General features: G+C 44.7%; 1 protein-coding gene across 3 annotated transcripts in view; it reads right to left on the reverse strand.

Moving 5' to 3' along the window:
* Positions 1–25,889, reverse strand: part of LOC126095252 (juvenile hormone esterase-like) — a 170,329-nt gene that overhangs the window by 63,917 nt on the left and 80,523 nt on the right. For all 3 annotated transcript variants that reach the window (XM_049910005.1, XM_049910004.1, XM_049910006.1), the window contains exons 5-6: positions 17,592–17,777; positions 5,698–5,912 (exon numbers count right to left, since the gene is read on the reverse strand). In XM_049910005.1, the coding sequence (XP_049765962.1) occupies positions 5,698–5,912; positions 17,592–17,777 (401 nt within the window). The remainder of the gene's footprint in view (positions 1–5,697; positions 5,913–17,591; positions 17,778–25,889) is intronic.

Raw genomic sequence — 25,889 nt, forward strand, 5'->3', positions numbered from 1 at the left:
ACTGTACCATCCACCATACTCCCCGGACTTAAGTCCTTGTGACTTTGATATGATTCCGAAGATGGAGGAACCACTTCGTGGCATTCGCTTCAGAACTGTTCCAGATATTCGACAGGCAGTAGACCGCTCCATTCGCACCATCAACAGAACAGGCTCTGCCAACGGTATACTACGCCTTCCACATCGCTGGCTACGGCTTCTACACAACACTGGTGACTACTTTGAAGGGCAGTAACAGGTGCAAACATGTAACCATTTTGTATCGGTTGTGAATAAATAGTTGCCATTATTTAAGATCCAACCATAGTATACTAAACATCAGGACCTTATTCATTTCCGAGAACAGCCTTCACAAAGTACTTATTCAATAAAGAAATAGTGCAGAAAATGACATGCATAACAGTAATAAACCCTGAGAGAGCAAGCCATTACTAACAAACTTATGAACAGGAGGTAGTATCTGATGTGTTGGCAGACGAGCCAACACCGTATAGCTAGAGGAGGCTGCAATGCACTCGTTAAAGCTCACGCAGGCTGGCGTGAGGTCTGGAATACTTAACTTTAATCCATAATTGGTGTACATCGCTCTTGACGGTACATGTTTTACAGCATCAATAGTAACTGGTAATGGCGCCTTGCTAGGTCGTAGCAAATGACGTAGCTGAAGGCTATGCTAACTATCGTCTCGGCAAATGAGAGCGTATTTGTCAGTGTAGCTTCGCTAGCAAAGTCGGCTGTACAACTGGGGCGAGTGCTAGGACGTCTCTCTAGACCTGCCGTGTGGCGGCGCTCGGTCTGTAATCACTGACAGTGGCGACACGCGGGTCCGACGTATACTAGCGGACCGCGGCCGATTTAAAGGCTACCACCTAGCAAGTGTGGTGTCTGGCTGTGACACCAAAGTATCGATGTGGCAGACAAGGTTTCATTGCACTAGAAGACAAATTCTGCCTCTGCTCTGGTGTCTGTGGGGGAGATCAGAGGGAGAACCGAACACATGAGAGATCGTCGAGGCAGCTAAGAGAAGGCTGGTTGCGATGTCCTCCTTACTGCAGAATGGAGCAAGTAAAAGTGGCCCAGGCGAGTGACAGCATTAACGGAAGAGGAAGACTCACAGTTCCTTCCAATAATGTGAAGAAACTGCCCATAAAGCCGGCCGAGGGTGAACTTTGGAGCACATTTACACAATATCCACGCCCGGCAGAGCTGTTAGGAGATTTCACTCTGGTCACGGCCTTAGCTGGCCACCCAGGTCACCTGATCTGTGAGTGTGCGATTACTTTGTGTGGAGAGCCTTCTGGTGTAAGGTGTACCGCAACAGTCCTCATAGTCTTCAGGAACTGCCGCAGAACATTTCGGATGAGACTGCAGCAATTCCAGCTGTGCAGCTTCGATCCGCCTTCAGCAAATTGCTGACGAGGGTCCAGAAGTGCCAAGAGATGAATTGTGGTCACTTTCAACATATGCTTTAGTTAGGTTAGTACCGTTTTTCTTTTCCTCTGCTCTGTTTCTTTGTACCCCTGGAACGCTGTTCTTCGGACCACTTTGATTTGCTTAACCCTGTACATGGTGACAACAGTGGAGTTTCGTAGTAATCAGCAGACTGCAACAATGCACCTATGCAAAATAGCTTCTCTTCCCGGTTTCTCTTCACGAGCGTTATTACGCATTCCTGTCCAAAGGGATGAATATGACAAGTGTGACGAGTCTGTAGGTTGCAATTGCTAAGAGTCTGTTGTGGTTTTCTTTGGTGTCTTTTGAGCTCATAATTTAATTGTCTGAAGAGAGAGTGGGCTAAAGTGGCCCTGCCTCGGAGTCCTATGACTTTGGACTCACTACTCCTGAGTAGGTCTCCAATCTCAAACAGATAAGTCTGCTGAGAAGAGCAGTGGCTAAGTCCTACCTGTGCGGACGTAGAAAGCAAATAATGTCCTCGATGTTCAGAGATACCCCATCCTGCTTTCGCCCACTGAAACTAGGGCGGCCATGTTCCATATCAAGGTTTCTTTCTGTAGAAGGTAAAATCCTTCAGATTTTTAGCGGATTCTAACGGTTGTCGCCATTTTGGGGAAAACAAAAATTTCTCTCATGATGAACTTTTTTTTTTGGTCATCAGTCTACTGACTGGTTTGATGCGGCCCGCCACGAATTCCTTTCCTGTGCTAACCTCTTCATCTCAGAGTAGCACTTGCAACCTACGTCCTCAATTATTTGTTTGACGTATTCCAATCTCTGTCTTCCTCTACAGTTTTTTCCCTCTACAGCTCCCTCTAGTACCATGGAAGTCATTCCCTCATGTCCTATCATCCTGTCCCTTTTCCTTATCAGTGTTTTCCACATATTCCTTTCCTCTCCGATTCTGCGTAGAACCTCCTCATTCCTTACCTTACCAGTCCACCTAATTTTCAACATTCGTCTATAGCACCACATCTCAAATGCTTAGATTCTCTTCTGTTCCGGCTTTCCCACAGTCCATGTTTCACTACCATACAATGCTGTACTCCAGACGTACATCCTCAGAAATTTCTTCCTCAAATTGAGGCCGGTATTTGATATTAGTAGACTTCTCTTGGCCAGAAATGCCTTTTTTGCCATAGCGAGTCTGCTTTTGATATCCTCCTTGCTCCGTCCGTCATTGGTTATTTTACTGCCTAGGTAGCAGAATTCCTTAACTTCATTGACTTCGTGACCATCAATCCTGATGTTAAGTTTCTCGCTGTTCTCATTTCTACTACTTCTCATTACCTTCGTCTTTCTCCGATTTACTCTCAAACCATACTGTGTACTCATTAGACGGTTCATTCCGTTCAGCAGATCATTTAATTCTTCTTCACTTTTACTCAAGATAGCAATGTCATCAGCGAGTCGTATCATTGATATCCTTTCACCTTGTATTTTAATTCCACTCCTGAACCTTTCTTTTATTTCCATCATTGCTTCCTCGATGTACAGATTGAAGAGTAGGGGCGAAAGGCTACAGCCTTGTCTTACACCCTTCTTAATACGAGCACTTCGTTCTTGATCGTCCACTCTCATTATTCCCTCTTGGTTGTTGTACATATTGTATATGACCCGTCTCTCCCTACAGCTTAACCCTACTTTTTTCAGAATCTCGAACAGCTTGCACCATTTTATATTGTCGAACGCTTTTTCCAGGTCGACAAATCCTATGAAAGTGTCTTGATTTTTCTTTAGCCTTGCTTCCATTATTAGCCGTAACGTCAGAATTGCCTCTCTCGTCCCTTTACTTTTCTTAAAGCCAAACTGATCGTCACCTAGCGCATTCTTAATTTTCTTTTCCATTCTTCTGTATATTATTCTTGTAAGCAGCTTCGATGCATGAGCTGTTAAGCTGATTCTGCGATAATTCTCGCACTTGTCAGCTCTTGCAGTCTTCGGAACTGTGTGGATGATGCTTTTCCGAAAGTCAGATGGTATATCGCCAGACTCATATATTCTACACACCAACGTGAATAGTCGTTTTGTTGCCACTTCCCCCTATGATTTTAGAAATTCTGAAGGAATGTTATCTATCCCTTCTGCCTTATTTGACCGTAAGTCCTCCAAAGCTTTTTTAAATTCCGATTCTAATACTGGATCCCCTATCTCTTCTAAATCGACTCCTGTTTCTTCTTCTATCACATCAGACAAATCTTCACCCTCATAGAGGCTTTCAATGTATTCTTTCCACCTATCTGCTCTCTCCTCTGCATTTAACAGTGGAATTCCTGTTGCACTGTTAATGTTACCAACGTTGCTTTTAATGTCACCAAAGGTTGTTTTGACTTTCCTGTATGCTGAGTCTGTCCTTCCGTCAATCATATCTTTTTCGATGTCTTCACATTTTTCCTCCAGCCATTTCGTCTTAGCTTCCCTGCACTTCCTATTTATTTCATTCCTCAGCGACTTGTATTTCTGTATTCCTGATTTTCCCGGAACACGTTTGTACTTCCTCCTTTCATCAATCAAGTGCAGTATTTCTTCTGTTACCCATGGTTTCTTCGCAGCTACCTTCTTTGTACCTATGTTTTCCTTCCCAACTTCTGTGATGGCCCTTTTTAGAGATGTCCATTCCTCTTCAACTGTACTGCCTACTGCGCTATTCCTTATTGCTGTATCTATAGCGTTAGAGAACTTCAAACGTATCTTGTCATTCCTTAGTACTTCCGTATCCTACTTCTTTGCGTATTGATTCTTCCTGACTAATGTCTTGAACTTCAGCCTACTATTCATCACTACTATATTGTGATCTGAGTCTATATCTGCTCCTGGGTACGTCTTACAATCCAGTATCTGATTTCGGAATCTCTGTCTGACCATGATGTAATCATGGTAATGATGAGCATATGAGAGTTAAATTCTGGCATGATGATCTCCATCATGTAAGGAGTCCACTGTCATTGCCACTTCTCTCTCCAATCTATCTCAGAAGCATTAAAGTTACCCAGATACAGAAATAAAATTAATATCCCGCTACCCCGCCTCTCGGCATTGACAAGAGTGAAGATCGCGCCTTACTTGTTGTGTGTTACGATAACACTTGGAGATTCGAAATGCAGTGATTAATCGAGCAGTAAACCGCTATAAACTGAAAACATCTGGCTCTGAGACGGTGGTCGGGACCCGAAAGCCTTCGGGGAGTAACCCAAGTGCCAACCATGAATCAAGAGTGACGCAAGATGCTCCGGGAGAGCCGAGACATCGCCAAAAACGGGCGCTGCTGGTGCCCTTCAACGTTTCAAACGCACCAAAATGTGGAGAGAGTGGGCAAAATTGAGAATAGGAAACGATACCTGGGCATACTAATAGTAGTAGGGGATTGTAGTCTGCTGAAGTCGATTGTTTATAGCATTTTGAGAGACGAGTTAGGGATGAGAAAGGTGTGCGCAAAAAATTATCCGAAATGTGCTGACCAATGAACACAAGGGACGTGTAACGAGTTGTTGCAACACCGTGAAAGTGACTCTAATTTTTTGGACAGGCTAGTGACAGATGACGAGACTTAGGTTTTAGAGTACAATCCCGAGTGAAAAAGATAAAGCAGTGAGTGCAACACGGAAAAATTCACCTCGCATCAGGAGGACCCACATAGGCCAATCCAGAGTGAAGGCAATGCTTATTGTCCCTTTTTACTGTGGATGTTTATTCACAGCGAATTTGTGTCTCAGAGACAAATAGTTAATGATCAGTCTTACATTCAAATCCTGCCTCGGTTGCGGGATAGGGGCCAAAGCGTCAGAAAAGACATCACGAACAACTGAATTTTGCATCACGACCCATCGCGCCACACTGTATTCGCCGTGCGGGTTTCTCACCAGGAACGGTATGGAAACGCTGCCTCAGCGCCGGACACCCCTGATCTGACACAACTGGATTTCTGTTTGTTTTCGAGGACAAAGTCGTTGGAGGAGGTAAGAGAAACTTCTACTTACTGTCGTAAGGAGGAAACGGACGACGCCTGCCAACGAGCCTTTGCAAACTGGGTGAGGCGGTGGTGGCGATATGTAGATGCGGAAGGAATGTACTTTGAACCTGTATAACGTTTTGTAGATTAAGAATCAATAAATGCCTTTACAAAAAATTAATATAAAGTTAAGCTCGCAACTTCTGGCACAGATCCCGTAAAGAGAGACTATGTGCCGGCGGCAATAAGACGATAGCTGCGGCTTGGCTGCTGCTGGAAGCGGCTGTGCGCACCTTCAGTTGGTCCGTCGCGTCGACGAGGCGCGCGGCATCCACGGTCCTGAGGCAGGCGACCAGCTGCGAGCTGGAGCTGGAGCTGGAGTTGGAGGAGTCGACGTCGCAGCCGACGAGGGCGGCGTGCCGGCGTGCCAGGCCCGCCGGGTCCTCGGTGGGGAACGCCCACGCAGCCACCGAGTTGCCGCTCTCGCTGATGGCCCGGTGGAACAGTCCTGTACACACACACCACGAATCTGCTCGCCTTCTCGCAAGGATGTGACGGGATTCTTCCAAGTTTCTGGAGAGGCCATGTTGTGGTGATGCAGTTGCTGTACCTACACCGGCACAGCACTGCCCCCCGACAGTTCACGTTACGTCAAGTTAGGCTGGTTATAATGCAATAGCGATGCTGCAGCAGTAGCCTCTACACTCACAGCAGCCTAAATGGTTTTCCATTCTACCTCATAAATGTAAGGGGCAACGGCCTTGCCGCGTTGGATACACCGGTTGGCTGTTGATATACTTTCCGGGATGTGAGGTCGTGATCCAAGAACTTTTCTGCTCCTTACGTTTCATCCAGGACTGCGCTGGAGTCGGCTAGACAGCGGAGCAGCGCGTCTGAGGAAGTCCATCGCAGTCCTGGACGAAACGTAAGGAGCAGAAAAGTTTTTGGACCACGACCTCACATCCCGGAAAGTATATCAACATCCATGTCACCCGGTCGTGAAAGCCTTCATTCTACGATACACCGGTTGCCGTGAGATCACCGAAGCGCTGTCGGGCGTGGCTGGCACTTGGATGGGTGACCATCCAGGTCGCCATGTGCTGTTGCCATTTTTCGGGGTGCACTCAGCCTTGTGATGCCAATTGAGGAGCTACTCGACCGAATAGTAGCGGCTCCGGTCAAAGAAAAACATCATAACGACCGAGAGAGCGGTGTGCTGACCACACGCCACTCCTATTCGCACCCTCAAGTAGGATGACACGGCGGTCGGATGGTCCCGATGGGCCACTTGTGGCCTGAAGACGGAGTGCTTATAAATGTAAGCTGTTGGACAATATCAGTGCATATAAGAATTAGTTTTTGAGTGAATACTCCTGAGTAGTCACAGTGACACCAGATGAACAACCACGTAGTAACGCAGATACGTAGTCCAACAGTCACATTAACGTGACGACCGCCAATGTTCGGCGTCAACGTGCAACAACCTCTCTCAGGCAGCATTGGCAGCGCTAGCAGCAGATGGTACAGAAGCGTGTTTGAGGGATGCGTAAAGCTGTGCAGTCGTTGTAGCAATGCGGAAACAGAGCAATTTACGTAACGCGTAAAAGGGCACGGTCGTTGGCTTTCGGGCCAAGTGTGGAAGTATTTCCGAAATATCTAAGTTTGTAAACTGTTTGCATACTGCCGTGGTTAAAACACATCGGCCATGGCAAAATGGCGCTATCCAGATCCGCCACCGAGGGAACTGTGATTCACTAGGGCCATAGATGAATGGGTGAACGATAGGGATGGTGGTTATCGGCAGAACAACCAGTTTTGGGTTACATAAGGTTTTTTTCAACTCCACTTTAACTGGACTGTCAAAACCACTCAGAATAACCGGTTTCTGAAATAAATGATTTTCCGTTTTTCATTCTTACTATTTTCTATAATAACGTGGAATCCGAACAGAGGCTGAAACACTTTGACTTTCTCACTTTTAAGAAACATAGAATCAAACTATTAAATTAAATAGGCAAATAAGAGAAAACTTAATCCGTCCATCGTTCACTGCTTTTCTTAGAAAGTGATAAGTGGTTGACAAGTACAAAGAATCACGATATTCTCCTACTGATTGTAATATTTTGAAACTCTGCTCAAGCATCACGTTGTAATGGTGGATCACACCACTACTTGGAAATTACGAATATTCAGTGTTAAAGGGCGAAAACTGGAGTTGAAGAACTCGAGTTTTTCCGTTTTGAAGGACCATACGCAGACGCCTGTTATGCAGACACAGGCAGAGGATCATCTGCTTTCTATTTTTATTTTAACTACGAACGAACTGTTAAGTTTTAAGTTTTCTCCTTATTTTATATCACGTGTTTGTTGTGGCTTCTCCCTTTTTAATCTTTTAAAACAAATGGAGAGTTGTAGTTCAATAACGCCTCGACCGTGCTCGACGAACTGTGCTCGGGAGCCATTGCTGCACTGTCGTGCTCGACGAACTGCGTTCGTCCAGCCGTGCTCTGTTGCCGGGCGTGCTCTTCGAATTCAGTTCGGCCGCCTGTTGGCGCTATTGTACGTGCTCAAAGAAGGCGTTCGGGCGTGCAGTCGACCGCCTACGAAATTGATTTTGACGTCTATATCAGCCTCTGCAGTCGCTCTACACAGTGTAAAGTTCTTTCAACGGAGGTCGTTGGCGGTCTTTTCAGTGGAACAATATATTTTGTGAGTCAAATGGTTCAAATAGCTCTGAGCACTATGGGACTTAACTGCTGAGGTCATCAGTCCCCTAGAACTTAGAACTACTTAAACCTAACTAACCTAAGGACATCACACACATCCATGCCCGAGGCAGGATTCGAACCTGCGACCGTAGCGGTCGCGCGTTCCAGACTGTAGCGCCTAGAACCGCTCGGCCACCGCGGCCGGCCTTGTGAGTCAGTGGAATTTTCCAAGTGCAAACATGTCGAAGCGCTCATCTTCTTCATCTTTGCGTAATGAAGACATTGAACCATTATTACACCAAAGCGATAATGAGTGATCTAGTGACAGTTTTTCGAGCTGTGGAAATGACAGTGATGACAATTTCAGTGATAGTGATACAGAAACGTCAAGTCCGGAAGAGGACGTCTCACAAGTGCTGACTGCCGACGCTAGTTCTCCAACATCTTGGTCAGTTAAATGTAGTGCTGATAGGAGTAAGTCTCCTTTCACAGGAACACCAGCAGTATAAATTAGTTTCGACGATCCTCTAGGTCCATTAAACATATTTACCTTCTTTTTTGGTGACAGTTTGTTAACAGTTATATCAAGTGAAACAAAAAAATGCCGAACAATTTAAAAGTTCATACGCAGACAAAATGAAACAACGATCTCGTGTGCACAAGTGGCTACCTATAAATAATGGAGAGCTCTATTCGTTGTTTGCATTGCTATTTCTCCAAGAAATTGTGCAAAAATCGAATTCGAAATGTATTATTCGAAAAAACAAGTTGCTGAAACTGCAATTTTCCGAAAAATTATGTCTGAAAGTAGATCTAAAAAACGTTCAAATGTGTGTGAAATCTTATGGGACTTAAAACTGCTAAGGTCATCAGTCCCTAACCTTACACACTACTTAACCTGAATTATCCTAAGCACAAATACGCAGACCCATGCCCGAGGGAGGACTCGAACCTCCGCCGGGACCAGCCGCACAGTCCATGACTGCAGCGCCTAAGACCGCTCGGCTAATCCCGCGCGGTAAAGTAGATCTAGTCTGCTCTTGAAGTTCCTTCATTCAATGACAATACTTTGTATTCACAAGACTGTGGAATTCCTTCCAAACTATTGAAACTGAATCTTGTCATTCACGATTTACAAGAAAAAAAATTGAAGAGGTTTATACTCCGGAACAAGGATTGTCCATTGATGAATCCCTCCTACTGTGGAAAGGGCGGCTTCCATTGAAACGTGCTCCTATTGGAATTAAGTCATTTTGTCTGTGCGAAGCAAAATGTGGCTATTTGTGTCGCTTTATCATTTACACAGGAAGAGACAAAGTGTTTGAGCCACAATATAAAGAATATCCTTTAGCGTCGGAAGTTGTTTTGTCGTTACTAGAAGGGTATTTTGACAAGGGATATACGGTTTTTACTGACCGATTCTATTCAAGTCGCCAGCTGTTAGATTTTCTGGCAGCTAAAAGCACTGACTGTATTGGAACAGTTACGGTGAACAGAAAAGAAATGCCAGCAGCTTTGAGGGAGGGAAAACTGGAGAAAGGTCAAGTTAAGGCCATTTATAGAGGAAAGTTGATGACGATGCGATGGCGAGATGTGTACACTCTATCCAGTATCTATAGTAACGAACTAAAAGAAACTGAGAAGAGGAGAACAGTAAAAACAAAGCCTGAAGTTATGCTGAAATACAATGACAGAGCCGGCCTTGGTGGCCGAGCGGTTCTCGGCGCTTCAGTCCGGAACCGCGCGACTGCTACGGTGGCCGGTTCGAATCCTGCCTCGGGCATGGATGTGTGTGATGTCCTTAGGTTAGTTAGGTTTAAGTAGTTCTAAGTTCTAAAGGACTGATGACCTCAGAAGTTAAGTTCCATAGTGCTCAGAGCCATTTGAACGATTTGAACAATGGTGTGCCTGCCAAGTTTCAGCCCCGACACGTTTGGTAGGTCGGTACTTTCCCAAACACATTCCAGCTACTGAAAACAAGAAGGCGCCGACCCGAATATGCCGAGTGTGTTCAACAAACTGGATGACAACGGGAAAAAATAAGAAGAGAAACGCGTGTGTATTGTGAAGAGTGCGACGTTGAGTTGTGTGTAATACCGTGCTTAGGGCTGTACTGAAACTCCCGGACTGAGCAGCGCTGCAGCTGCAGACAGTGGCCCGCCACTGGGCGCTTTTCGCCACAACAAACAGCACGGTCGAGGGGTCAATAATGATGCAGTTCTGTAATGCGACTTATGCCCGACGACGACATACCACGTACAAGGGCACCATCTAATAGACCACCCCACATGCTAACAGGTGTGTATGTTGCTCGATTCAGTTGGCGTTGTTATTAAAATAACACTGATCGCTTTCCCAAATTTTCTACAATAGCGCAATATTTCAAAGCAATGCAAATATTACCAATCCAAACCACCCGTTCTTTAAAAAAGGATTGTTTAAAAACAAAGGAAATCTTTACTACTGCTGCCGTGGCTAGCTGTATTTTGGCTTTTTACTCGATTGTTAATAAAGAATGAAAATCTAACAGAGAGAGGTCCTTAGTGGTGTGATCCACTTTTTGAAACTCTCTATGCGGTGATGTAGGTTAAGATCACAGGTACCACACTTTGCAGCCATTCACCCTGGTGGTGTCCTCCTTTTCGAATAGTTGACGAAAATAATCAGAATATTGCATAATGCTTAATAACATTAAAAGAAGGTGAGTTAAACAGTCTAGATGCGTGGTTTAATGGAAAGAACAATAACTTCACATGTTAGAGTTTTTTGGGTTCAAATACTTATCAGATACAGTAAATTAAAAAAAAAATATTCATCGAAATGACCTCGATCATTATTTTTATTCAGTTAATTGATTTAAATGTAAATTTTTATTTCTATTTCTTTGTCACATTATTTTATTACCATATGAACGATTTTTATTTGTTTTATTTTTCTTTTATATCATCCTTTTTTCCAGTCTGAATTTCTGTAAATATTAATTCAATATAATTATCTACTGTAATATCTGATTATTTGAAAATGCCGATCAATCAGTTAAAAAACAAAACACCAAATAATATATTTATATTGACTGAACAGCGGTGTAAAAAACATATTTTTTGTTATCAGATGTACAGTTTTCTTTTTTTGAATGGTAATCGTTATTCAAAAATTTAAAACGTAACCCATTCTTTTAAAATACAACCAAATACGTATTGCACTAGGAACAATATAACGCAGACGAAGATTTAATCGAAAGAAGGGTTTACAAGTGTAACTAAACTCAAAACACAATGAGAAATAGATAAAATGAACGCAATAATGTGAACGAAAAAACAGGGTGATAAAACAAAAGAAGCTGAGTCGCAATTAATACACAAAATTAATTAGAAAGACATGAACAAGGATTTAAGTGGGAAAGAAGGGATAGGAAGAAAAATGAGAGCAAATGAAGAATTTGATATTATGATTTAAATGATGGGACAAAGAAATGGAAATAAAAAAATTACATTTAAATCACGACGATCAAAGTCATTTCGATAAAGATTTAAAATTAAAAAAGGATTACTGCAATTGACAATATCTGAACCCACACCCTCTTGCACAGAAAGCTATCATCCTATTCATTACACCACGCAACCAAACTACTTAAATTAGTTTTTTTAATAGTAATTATTGCCACACAAAATTCGAAATTCTTTTTTCATCAGTTGCTCGCAAACGAGGACCCATCAGGGTGAATGGCTGCAGTGTGTGTTAGCACGGCTCTTAACCTACATAACCATATAGTCGATTGCACCGCTGGGGACACATCGGTAACAGGATGAGGCTGCTTTTCCTTCTTTCCAGAGGTCGCTAGAATACATTATTTGGTCCAAACGGATCGGAATCGTTACGGCTCAAATGAATCTCTTTCAAGTTTTGCAATAAACCTCGATTACTTTTTGATCTAAAACTCTATCGGAAGGAATTCATGGCTGTCCATGCTCGTAAAACCCGCTGGTTCTCTATGGCAACTCCAGTGCCTGGCTGTTTAGTGGCAAACCCAGATGCAAAGGATTGTCGTTAGGTGAACGACGTCTTTTAAGTGGCATTTTTCTTCATTCTTGCAAACTCATACATCGTGTACTCCATGAAGTCACAGCTCTGATACAAAGACCAGTGATAATTTACATGAAGCTCATTAAAGGTTTTAGATGAGCTTTGCTATTTGAGAAACTAAATAACTAAAGATAGCCAATGTAGCGAGGATATACACTCCACAGTGACACTAGGAGGGAAAGAATTTCGGAAAACATAAATTTATTAACATTGAATATAAATGTAAATGTTAACAAGTCTGTTCTGTCGGTATTTGTCCTCAATACAGTGTAGTAAAGAAGTGAAACACTAATGATAAACTGTTCAGACAAGAAGAGAATAGAAGCTTTTGAAATGTGGTACTCCAGTAGATTAGATGGGTAGATCACATAACTAATGAGGAGGTATTGAATAGAATTGGGGAGAAGAGGAGTTTGTTGCACAACTTGACAAGAAGAAGGGACCGGTTGGTAGGACATGTTCTGAGGCATCAAGGGATCATAAATTTAGCATTGGAGGGCAGCGTGCAGGGTAAAAATCGTAGAGGGAGACCAGAGATGAATACACTAAGCAGATTCAGAAGGATGTAGGATGCAGTAAGTACTTGGAGATGAAGAAGCTTGCCCAGGATAGAGTAGCATGGAGAGCTGCATCAAACGTGTCTCAGGACTGAAGACCCCAACATAACACTCCAGAATAATGTCCAAAATTAAACTGGTAGATCGAATAACTAACGGAAGATATACTGAATAGAACTGAGCAAAAAATAAATTTTTATTACAACTTGACTAAAACAAGGGATAGGTTAACGGGAAATGTCCCTGGCATCAAGGAATCAGAAATTTTGTATTGGAGGCAAGTAGGGAGGATAAAAATTGTAGAATGAGACAAGGCTCGAATACATTCAGCAGGCTCCAATGGGTGTGGATTGCATTATTTATGCAGACAATAAGAGGCTTGTACAGAATATAGTAGCGACGAGAACTGCATCAAACCATTTTGCCTTTTAATAAATGACTTAGGAAAGTCGTTCATTACATAATTCTGAATCGCCCCGTTTTGCATTGTGCGACGGCAGAAAATAGGGAAACGCAACAGTGAGCACAGCAGAAAGAAACCTAGGCCTAGTACTTTGCCGCAGGTCCAGTCTGTACACGTAATTTTTAAAATTCACGATGAAGGTGGGCGGGTGCCAGCGAGTGTCTTAGAGGGATATTTCGCCGTTTATTCGCGCATGTGTCGACCTTACATCCCTCGGTGATCACGCGACAGGAGGAAACAAAATAGGATCGCTGAAAAAGCATAAGAACCCTTTGCTGCTTTGGATCACGTTTAAATTGCGCCGAGCGGTGTTGAATGGTGCCCAGTGGTTCCAACTTGTACACAGAGGACCAACTGAGGTCGAGCTGCGCTCCAAAGGTGTCAGACAATGTCCGTAAACTTACTGTGTGTTCTGTCTCACGGCAGGTCTGATCATGGGGGAAGCCTCGTCAGAGAGGTCCACCGCATAAGCGTCTAGGGAAGTGATTCCAGTGAAGGTTTCCCGTTGCCTTCCACTGATGATGATGAAATGATCATGGGGACAACATAACACCCAGTCCCTGAGCGGAGAAAATCTCCGACCCAGCCGGGAATCGAACCCACGCCCCTTGGCGTAGCAGACCGCCGCGCTGACCACACAGCTATCGGAGCGGAATGTCCTTAATGAAGGATTGAAACGTCCGAGGGTTACAGCAAAGGTTGCCAAGGACTACTTCCTGTGGCTCGTCGCGCTGCAGACTGTCGTTTTCGACCGCGAAATGTATGGGAATCAACGCCCCAGGGGAAAAGGTGCTTCCATGGCGGTCCTGCGGCCATTTCGCACCGATGCGTTGCACCTGGAATGTTTTTTCTCGGCCGCTCGTAATAAAAACCGTGCGATTACAAGGCCGTGCATCGCGGTTCTAAACTCCATCGCAGACATAGTTCCAAACCTGAGACTTTTCCTGAATGACGCCTCCCACAAAATTACGAATGGAGGAAGGTTACTCGCTTACTATATTTTCGCTGTTCGCGCAGTAAAACTGCCTCATCAAACGTGCCGTTTCAATTTATTACTTCTTTACTAGTTACTGTATTTGCAACACATTTCGGAACACTGTTCACGTATTCCGTTGAATGTACCAGCAAAAATATGTCAATGTGTGACACACGGTTCAGGAGAGATGACGTCAAGAACACTGAGTTGTGTGAAAAAGAAACTGCAGGGTGAAATTCGCTAGAGATACAGGTGAAATATACGTACAAATATGTATAAGTACATTAAATATAGGTGAAATATATGTGACAAGTGTGAACCCGGGTAAAGCTTCAGGTAAAAAGCAACTCCTAAACTCCTGGATCGATTTCAACAAAACTTGGTACACATGCTACCCACTAGTTGGAAATAAATACTGTGGTGGTAAGGACCACCAACTTCCTAGTGGGATGGGGATGACAAAACGGTGATGGAGGAAGGTGCTGAGGAGGAGACTGATAGAGTGGGGAAGGAGCAGGTCGACATAGGTAGGGGGAGGACGAGATGAAGAGAGAGATGGGGAGGAGGATATTGTCAGAGAAAGGGAAGGGAAGAAGGTGTACAGTGGCTCCTCCAAACCATAGTTTCGAAGCCCGGTGAATAAGACACTCGTAGACATTCTTACAACAACTCAATGACATTGATATGTTGTTGTTGTGGTCTTCAGACCAGAGACTGGTTTGATGCAGCTCTCCATACTACTCTATCCTGTGCAAGCTTCTTCATCTCCCAGTACCTACTGCAGCCTACATCCTTCTGAATGTGCTTAGTGTATTCATCTCTTGGTCTCCCTCTAGGATTTTTACCCTCCACGCTGCCCTCCAGTACTAAATTGGTGATCCCTTGCTGACTTAGAACATGTCCTACCAACCGATCCCTTCTTCTAGTCAAGTTGTGCCACAAACTTCTCTTCTCCCCAATCCTATCCAATGCCTCCTCATGAGTTATATGATGTACCCAGCTAATCTTCAGCATTCTTCTGTAGCACCAAATTTTAAAATCTTCTATTCTCTTCTTGTCAAAACTGTTTATCGTCTATGTTTCACTTCCATACATGGCTACACTCCATACAAATACTTTCAGAAACGACTTCCTGACACTTAAATCTATACTCGATGTTAACAAATTTCTCTTCTTCAAAAACGTTTTCCTTGCCGTTGCCAGTCTACATTTTATATCCTCTCTGCTTCGGCCATCATCAGTTATTGTGCTCCCCAAATAGCAAAACTCATTTACTACTTTAAGCGTCTCATATCCATATCTAATTCCTGCAGCATTACCCGATTTAATTCGACTACATTCCATTATTCTCGTTTTGCTTTTGTTGATGTTCATATTATATCCTCCTTTCAAGACACTGTCCATTCCGTTCAACTGCTCTTCCAAGTCCTTTGCTGTCTCTGACAGAATTACAATGTTATCGGCGAACCTCAAAGTTTTTATTTCTTCTCCATGGATTTTAATTCCTACTCCGAATTTTTCTTTTATTTACTTTACTGCTTGCTCAATATACAGATCGAATAACATCGGGGAGAGGCTACAACCCTGTCTCACTCCCTTCCCAACCACTGCTTCCCTTTCATGTCCCTCGACTCTTATAACTGCCATCTGGTTTCTGTACAAATTGTAAATAGCCTTTCGCTCCCTGTATTTTACCCCTGCCACCTCCAGAATTTGAAAGAGAGTATTCCAGTCAACATTGTCAAAAGCTCTCTCTAAGTCTACAAATGCTAGAAACGTGGGTTTGCCTTTCCTTAATCTATCTTCTAAGATAAGTCGTAGGGTCATCATTGCCTCACGTGTTCCAACATTTCTATGGAATCCAAACTGATCTTCCCCGAGGTTGGCTTCCACCAGTTTTTCAATTCGTCTGTAAAGAATTCATGTTAGTATTATGCAGCAGTGGCTTATTAAACTGATAGTTCTGTAATTTTCACATCTGTCAACACCTGCTTTCTTTGGAATTGGAATTATTATATTCTTCTTGAAGTTTGAGGGTATTTCGCCTGTCTCATACATCTTGCTCACCAGATGGTAGAGTTTTGTTAGGCCTGGCTCTCGCAAGGCCGTTAGTAGTTCAAATGGAATGTTGTCTACTCCCGGAGCCTTGTTTCGACTCAGGTCTTTCACTGCTCTGTCAAACTCTTCACGCAGTATCGTATCTCCCATTTCATCATCATCTACATCCTCTTCCATTTCAATAATATTGTCCTCAAGTACATCGCCCTTGTATAGATCCTCTATATACTCCTTCTACCTTTCTGCTTTCCCTTCTTTGCTTAGAACTGGTTTTCCATCTGAGCTCTTGATATTCATGCAATTGGTCCTCTTTTCTCCAAAGGTCTCTTTAATTTTCCTGTAGGTAGTATCTATCTTACCCCTAGTGAGAGAAGCCTCTACATCCTTACATTTGTCCTTTAGCCATTTTGCACTTGCTGCCGATCTCATTTTTGAGACGTTTGTATTCCTTTTTGCCTGCTTCATTTACTGCATTTTTGTATTTTCTTGTTCATCAGTTAAATTCATGATGCCTCTGTTACCCAAGAATTTTTATTAGCCCTCGTCTTTTTACCTACTTAATCCTCTGCTACCTTCAGTATTTCGTTTCTCAAAGCTACCCATTCTTCTTCTACTGTATTTATTTCCCCCATTCTTGTCAATCGTTCCATAATGCTCTCCCTGAAGCTCTCTACAACCTCTGTTTCTTTCAGTTTATCCAGGTCTCCTCAATTTCCCACTTTTTTGCAGTTTCTTCAGTTTTAATCTACAGTTCATAACCAATAGATTGTGGTCAGAGTCCACATCTGCCCTTGGAAATGTCTTACAATTTAAACCCTAGTTCCTAAATCTCTGTCTTGCCATTATACTGTATAATCTATCTGACACCTTCCAGTATCTCCAGGGTTCTTCCATGTATTGAACCTTCTTTTATGATTCTTGAACCAAGTGTTAGCTATGATTAAGTTATGTTGTGTGCAAAATTCTACCAGACGGCTTGCTCTTTCATTTCTTCCCCACAATCCATATTCACCTACAACATTTCCTTCTCTCCCTTTTCCTACTATCGAGAATTGATATATCTGAATGCAAATGGGATGGATGCTCCTATTCATCCTGCAAGTATCGATGGTACAGAGTAAACAGAGCTTGAAGTAACATTCTTGTACCTCTTTTGTAGTGTCAATCGCAGTTTTGTCTGAGGATTTGCAGGCTACACTCGTGAGTGAACAACTGCCGAAACGCACTCAGCACATCCTGTCAATCGTACCTAGCTTACTGCCTTAATTATATGAAGCGGACGACTTGCCACCTACAGCGTCGTCTCTTGACATGCATGCAGTGCGGAGTGCAGGGTGCTTACCGGCCGACATGGGCGACAGCATGTGGAGATGCACGGAGCCAGCGCCCGCGCTCTGTCCAAAGATGGTGACGGCGCTGGGGTCCCCGCCGAAGGCGGCCACGTGGTCGCGCACCCAGCGCAGGGCCGCCACCTGGTCCTTCATGGCGGCGTTGCCCGGCGCCTCCTCGTCGTCCACGCTCAGGAAGCCTGGTTACGTGCAACGTCATACGTGAAATCTCAGCACAGAGTAAGCTCACACTTCTAATTGGTTAGTTATATGGTTACTGGGGAGAGGAGGAGAGGGGAAAAGAGGAGCTTGTGGCACAACTTGACTAGAAGAAGGGATCGATTGGTAGGACATGTTTTGAGGCATCAAGGGATCACCAATTTAGTATTGGAGGGCAGTGTAGAGGGTAAAAATCGTAGAGGGAGACCAAGAGATGAATACACTAAACAGATTCAGAAGGACGTAGGCAGCAGTAGGTACTGGCAGATGAAGAAGCTTGCACAGGATAGAGTAGCATGGAGAGCTGCATCAAACCAGTCTCAGGACTGAAGACCACAACAACAACAACAACATATGGTTAAATGTTCTGACTCCCTCTCATCAGAGAAGAACTATAAACATATTTTGCGAATAATATAAGTGGAAGAAGTATTGATGAAGAAGAGAAATAGAAAGAGATAAAGAAGCAGGTAGGGAAAGTGGCAGATGGAGAAAGGGAAAGCTTATAAAAATGTTCCATAAAGAACAGCTTTGAACGTTGCACTATTTTCTTCTGCTTTCTTTGTGGTTAGTAATAGAGCGCTTCACGATGGAACAGCGTATAACTTATCACAAATGAGATGATTGCAAAGTCTGTGGAATGTTTGGTCAACTTAGATATTGTCGGAAGTTCCATGCGGCTTTTCGCGGATGATGCTGTAGTATACAGAGAAGTTGCAGCATTAGAAAATTGCAGCGAAATGCAGGAAGATCTGCAGCGGGTAGGCACTTGGTGCAGGGAGTGGCAACTGTCGTTAACATAGACAAATGTAATGTATTGCGAATACATAGAAAGAAGGATCCTTTATTGTATGATTATATGATAGCGGAACAAATACTGGTAGCAGTTACTTCTCTAAAATATCTGGGAGTATGCGTGCGGACCGATTTGAAGTGGAATGATCATATAAAATTAATTGTTGGTAAGGCGGGTGCCAGGTTGAGATTCATTGGGAGAGTCCTTAGAAAACGTAGTCCATCAACAAAGGAGGTGGCTTACAAAACACTCGTTCGACCTATACTTGAGTATTGCTCATCAGTGTGGGATCCGTACCAGGTCGGGTTGACAGAGGAGGTAGAGAAGATCCAAAGAAGAGCAGCGCGTTTCGTCACAGGGTTATTTGGTAAGCATGATAGCGTTACGGAGATGATTAGCAAACTCAAGTGGCAGACTCTGCAAGAGAGGCGCTCTGCATCGCGGTGTAGCTTGCTGTCAAGGTTTCGAGACAGTGCGTTTCTGGATGAGGTATCGAATATATTGCTTCCCCCTACTTATACCTCCCGAGGAGATCACGAATGTAAAATTAGAGCACACACGGAGGCTTTCCGGCAATCGTTCTTCCCGCGAACCATACGCGACTGGAACAGGAAAGGGGATAATGACAGTGGCACGTAAAGTGCCCTCCGCCACACATCATTGGGTGGCTTGCGGAGTATAAATGTAGATATAGATGAATGCACCTGTAGCATATCGACCGTATTCGGTCAAAAAGTATGCCAGAGCGGAACTGAGCTGCAAGAGACCAGCCACAGGCATTCTAGGTTGTTATGCAATCCGAAGCCAAACGGCCGACAGGTGGCGTGAAGCAGAGCCAGCTGCGCACAGTGCAGTAGTAGCCGACGCTGCAATACACCGGCCGAAGAATGAAAGCCTTTCCTCATCTGCCATTGCTGAAGTGTTTAGAGTACATGTCTTAAGCCCTAAACGATGACAGTCTGAAGTGTATAAGTACTCGGTCGTTCGTGTACTAAAATATTATCTCGGTATCACAGCCTGCGCCACGAGCCTGTGGCACCCGGAGCGACATCCTGGAATGCAGTACGGGATCCGCTGTTCGACCACAGGACAGGGCAGCTTGTCCCGAGTCACGAGAGAGCTGCCGCTGGAGGAGAGAGCCGCCCGCTCGCTGGAAGGAGATCACGGAGTTGTCAGCTGCGCTGCGGTCACAGCCGGAGATGTCACTGACAACGGCATTCGAGTGACGCCACGCCTGTCCCCGCTCTCTGTGCTGTCAGCAATGCCGGACGTCTATTGCATCGCTTGAGAGGCTGCTAGACGCCTCCACCAAGCGGCTCCTGAGAACTACGGTCGACGGCCTCAATAAAGAAGTTAACTACACCTACTGTCGTCTTGACATTTCATTTCACTCAGGTGACAATCCATGGGTCATCTAACAGACTGTCATACTGTGATAGATTCACTCCTAAATTTGAGAAAACCGATTCGTTTGTGTACACTAAACACTTGGGCGTCCTCGTGTCAGCCGTTCTGCAGAAAATATCGCCATAGCGAATGATAATGTCGCTGCGAGTATGGTGAAATCTATTCGCTGATGTTCATAACAACTGGGTATTCACAGAACAAGTGTGAAACGAATTCTGAAAGAAAATCTGCACCTTTAGGATTATAAAATCCAGTCGACACAGGAACTAGAGCCACACGATCACGAAAAACGCCGAATAGTTAGTCATTGGGAGATGCTTGCAAAACAAAGAGCGGACAACAATTTCATCAAGAAAATAATGTTCAATGATGAGCCGCACTTCCTCTTGAAATGTTGAAATGTGTGTGAATTATTAAGGGACCAAACTGCTGAGGTCATCGGTCCCTAGATTCGCACACTCCTTAAACTAACTTATGCTAAGAACAACACACACACCCACGCCCGACGGAGGACTCGAACCTCCGGCGGGACCGGCCGGAGTGGCCGAGCGGTTAAAGGCGCTACAGTCTGGAACCGCACGACCACTACGGTCGCAGGTTCGAATCCTGCCTCGGGCATGGATGTGTGTGATGTCCTTAGGTTAGTTATGTTTAAGTAGTTCTAAGTTCTAGGGGACTTATGACCACAGCAGTTGAGTCCCATAGTGCTCAGAGCCATTTGAACCATTTGAACCTCCGGCGGGAGGGGCCGCGCAAACCGGGACATGAGGCCTCAGACGACGCGGCCACTCCGCGCAGCCGCACCTTCTGTTGAATGGCTTTGTGAACAAGCAAAATTGCAGTATTTGGGGCACAGAAGATCCTCGGGTGACAGTGTGGTGTGGTATTTGGACTAAGGGCGTAATGCGGCCTTACTTCTTCGCAGATGATGCCGGAAATGGGTTACAATGGATGGCGAATGCTATCACGGTAGAGAGTATATTCATACACACTCACCGATGGCATGCACAGCAATAGTATGTAAATTGCTTAATTTAATCAGTAATATTGCAAGTTACTCAAAAGTTGCATTCTTTATGGAACATCCTATAGTAAGAGATGAGGAAAGAGGAAGATAATAACAACAGACGTGCAAAAAGGAAGATCTTAGCAAGACGTCGGGAAAGAGAAAATTGTTTGTAAGAGACGGAGAAATAGAAAGACATTAGTAAGAGACTGAGAAGGAGAAATGCAACAACAAGAGAGCGAGAATGAGAAAGGCGATAGTAGCAGACAGAAAACGAGAAAGACAATAGCGGTAGACACAAAACAAAAAAGACAATAGTGTGAGACAGAAACAAGTAAGACTTTATTTAAAAATAGAGAAAGAGAAAGTTAATAGTAAAAGATAAGATGGAAATAGAGATGTAGAGATACAGAGCAGAAAGAGGGAGTCAAAAAACCACATGGGGAAATTGACGGAGAAATACACTCCTGGAAATTGAAATAAGAACACCGTGAATTAATCGTCCCAGGAAGGGGAAACTTTATTGACACATTCCTGGGGTCAGATACATCACATGATCACACTGACAGAACCACAGGCACATAGACACAGGCAACAGAGCATGCACAATGTCGGCACTAGTACAGTGTATATCCACCTTTCGCAGCAATGCAGGCTGCTATTCTCCCATGGAGACGATCGTAGAGATGCTGGATGTAGTCCTGTGGAACGGCTTGCCATGCCATTTCCACCTGGCGCCTCAGTTGGACCAGCGTTCGTGCTGGACGTGCAGACCGCGTGAGACGACGCTTCATCCAGTCCCAAACATGCTCTATGGGGGACAGATCCGGAGATCTTGCTGTCCAGGGTAGTTGACTTACACCTTCTAGAGCACGTTGGGTGGCACGGGATACATGCAAACGTGCATTGTCCTGTTGGAACAGCAAGTTCCCTTGCCGGTCTAGGAATGGTAGAACAATGGGTTCGATGACGGTTTGGATGTACCGTGCACTATTCAGTGTCCCCTCGACGATCACCAGTGGTGTACGGCCAGTGTAGGAGATCGCTCCCCACACCATGATGCCGGGTGTTGGCCCTGTGTGCCTCGGTCGTATGCAGTCCTGATTGTGGCGCTCACCTGCACGGCGCCAAACACGCATACGACCATCATTGGCACCAAGGCAGAAGCGACTCTCATCGCTGAAGACGACACGTCTCCATTCGTCCCTCCATTCACGCCTGTCGCGACACCACTGGAGGCGGGCTGCACAATGTTGGGGCGTGAGCGGAAGACGGACTAACGGTGTGCGGGACCGTAGCCCAGCTTCATGGAGACGGTTGCGAATGGTCCTCGCCGATACCCCAGGAGCAACAGTGTCCCTAATTTGCTGGGAAGTGGCGGTGCGGTCCCCTACGGCACTGCGTAGGATCCTACGGTCTTGGCGTGCATCCGTGCGTCGCTGCGGTCCGGTCCCAGGTCGACGGGCACGTGCACCTTCCGCCGACCACTGGCGACAACATCGATGTACTGTGGAGACCTCACGCGCCACGTGTTGAGCAATTCAGCGGTACGTCCACCCGGCCTCCCGCATGCCCACTATACGCCCTCGTTCAAAGTCCGTCAACTGCACATACGGTTCACGTCCACGCTGTCGCGGCATGCTACCAGTGTTAAAGACTGCGATGGAGCTCCGTATGCCACGGCAAACTGGCTGACACTGACGGCGGCGGTGCACAAATGCTGCGCAGCTAGCGCCATTCGACGGCCAACACCGCGGTTCCTGGTGTGTCCGCTGTGTCGTGCGTGTGATCATTGCTTGTACAGCCCTCTCGCAGTGTCCGGAGCAAGTATGGTGGGTCTGACACACCGGTGTCAATGTGTTCTTTTTTCCATTTCCAGGAGTGTATATGAAGACAGAAAAGAGAAGGGGAGTGTGAGAGAGGAGAGTGTAAAGGGCAAGAGAACATCATCTTTTACCTATGCGGGTTCACGACGGCATAATTTGATCGTAAACAGATGTTTTGGTTACTATCTGACACAGGAATTTGGGAAAACGTCAAGAGGCAGGGAGCTGTCTCAGTTAGACATTGTAGAAGTCACAGTAGCCCAATGATGTTTGCAGCGTGCTTCTAAGATATTCGTCTTTTTATTTCTGAAGAATAGCTCTTTGTTTATTTGCAAATCATTATCTTGCATCTGAAACGCAGGAATCACTACTGTGATTATAAGTTAGATGTTGATGTAATGTTAGACTAACAAACGCGCAACTGAAGTAGATTTGCGAATTATAAACAAAGGTATATATCGTCTGAAATATCGGAGAGGTCTATCTCTGTTCGATTACACAGTTGACGATAAATCAATAGAAACAGTAAGAAAAGTAAAAATCTAGGAGTAGCCCTCTGGAGCGTCCCAAAGTGAAATGATCACTTAAAGCTATTTGGAGGAAAAGCAAATGCAGTCTAAGATTCCCTGGAAGAAGCCCGAGCAAATATGATTAAGCCACGAAAGCGTGGCTTACGAAACACTCGTTCGACGGATCCTTGAGACGGATCGTTCGCCTGGGACCCTGACCAGATAGATAACGTCCAACGAAGAGCGGCGCGTTTAGGTACTGGCAAGAGCAGCAGACGCTACATGACAAGCACTGTGCGCCACGAAGAAACTAGCTACTGGAATTACGAGAGCGTCCGTTCCGAGAAGTCATGTAACATTTCCCCTACATGCATCTCAAGAAAGGGTCAACTGTAACCTCAGAAAAATCTGAATTCATGTCACTGTTCAGGATAAATTGTAGGTCTCTGTAATAGCTGCCTTAGGAAGTCAGTTCACAGAATGAAGGAAAGCAAAAGCAGACGACCTCCAATAGTACCGTACCTAGTAAGCCACCATGGTGCTGAAACGAATATTCTGGTTAATGACAGCATTAAGAGTTGGCCATTGGCTCAGTAAACAAAATGTATATGGTAAAATGCCAGACTACAAATCCAAAAATATTCAGTTCGACCCTCAGTGAGTCCTGGGCTTTTTATCTTTCACTTATCATTTCTTCCACCTCTGGAAAAGTTTGATGATGTAAAAAAAATGTCAAGTTGCACCTTGTTTCGTAATCCACGCTAAGCTCAGCCTGTTACTGGCTGGGTAAGTTAGTTCGAAGGTTGGAGGCGTACCACATCCAGTAGGACCATGCCTAGTTAAGCACTCTAGTTTTCAACTGTGTTTTTCCCAGCTCACATTTGTTTACGTGCTGTTATTGTGAGGAAGGTCAGTCAAGAAATCATTTATTTACTGGTGCAGTTAGCTGCGTTTCTAGCAGACTCCACCCTGACCGGCTTTGTAATTGACCCCAGTTTGGGACTCGCGTGTCAAAACGAGCTCTAGCTATTTCGTGCAGATGAGTGTGAAGACTACATGCAAACTGACGTGTTAAGCTTGTGTTGTAGCTGATGATGATAAAAGTAGAGGGATATGGTGAAACAGCTTAAGGGAGATGGTGGAACAGCTTATATCTGTCTATAACCTCCAGGTGGCCGTCGATGTATAGCTGCCCCCTTCCGACGAACGAATCGCCATGAACAGAGCTACATTCTCTCACTGAGTCGGAGAGTGTAAAGAGGTTCGAAATTCTTGCTCAGGACAATGGAGTAAACACCAGTAACCGAGAATCTTACGTGACCTCCACTCCGCCCCCTGCTAGTCGTATGCTAATGATGAAAACTGTTGCACGATTACAGATGGCCGCAGTATAGCCGTACGTCAGCGAGCCCGGCTCCAGAGGCGGGTAGCAGCTGCGTAAGTTCGTCGGATTAGGTTTGAATATTTGGTCTGTCGCAAGGTAACAGATTACGGCTAAAAGTTGTTGACTTCTGCGTGAAGTATTGAACTTTATGTATTGAGTTTAATCAAAATGTAATGGCAAATCTGTACTAAATATTTTCAAATGTATCATTAGCTGCCTTTTCAGCGAAGTAAACTGATACTATTTTTTATTACTCGTATCCTGCAAAAGGGACAAATTTTACATCTTCTGAAAATCAAACTGCAAGAACACTGATGTAGTATATTAGAGACAACGAAGTGCCTAAAACAGAACGCTGCTGTGGTACACCATGTCAGATCGTCGTCTGTTCGCAGATCATGTAGTTGTCTACAAGAAACTAGCAACGCCAGGAGGCAGTATCGATTTGCAGAATCAACTACAATGGACTGATGAATGGTGCAGGCTCTGTCAGTTGACCCTGAACGTAAATAAACTTAACGTATTGCGCATGCATAGGAAAAGAAATCCATACTGTACGACGACACTGTTGATGACAAATTTTTGGAAACGTTCTCTATCATAAACTATCTAGGAGTAAGTGCCCGCCCCATCAGCTGAGAGGTGAGTACGTCTGACTGCCATGCAGCGGGCCCGGCTTCGATTCCAAGGTGCGTCGGAGATTTTCTCCGCTCGGGGCCTAGGTGATGCGTTTTCATCATCATCTCATCATTATCGACACGCTTGTCGCCCACAATGCCGACAACTGAAAAGACTTGCAGCTCGGAGGCTCTACTTCCCCAGGTGGAGACTCACAGCCACCAGTGGCATACGATCACTTCATTTCATCACGAGTAGCTATCCAGTGAGACCCCAATTGGAATAACCAGTAGAAAAAGCAGATGGCAGATCGAGACTCATAGGAAGAATCTTAAAGAAATGTGACTCACCCGCGAAGGAAGTAGCTTACAAGACGCTTGTTCGATTCTTGAGTGTTATTCATCAATCTGGGGCCCTTGCCAGGTTCGACTGATAAGATGTAGAGAAGATCCAACGAAGATGGGCGCGTTTTGGCACGAGTTTGTTTAGTCGGCGCGAGAGCGTTTCAGAGAAGCTACAAGAGAGGCACTGTGGATCATTCGCTACT

The sequence above is a fragment of the Schistocerca cancellata genome, chromosome 8 (genome assembly GCF_023864275.1).
Source record: "Schistocerca cancellata isolate TAMUIC-IGC-003103 chromosome 8, iqSchCanc2.1, whole genome shotgun sequence".
NCBI classification, from domain to species: domain Eukaryota; kingdom Metazoa; phylum Arthropoda; class Insecta; order Orthoptera; family Acrididae; genus Schistocerca; species Schistocerca cancellata.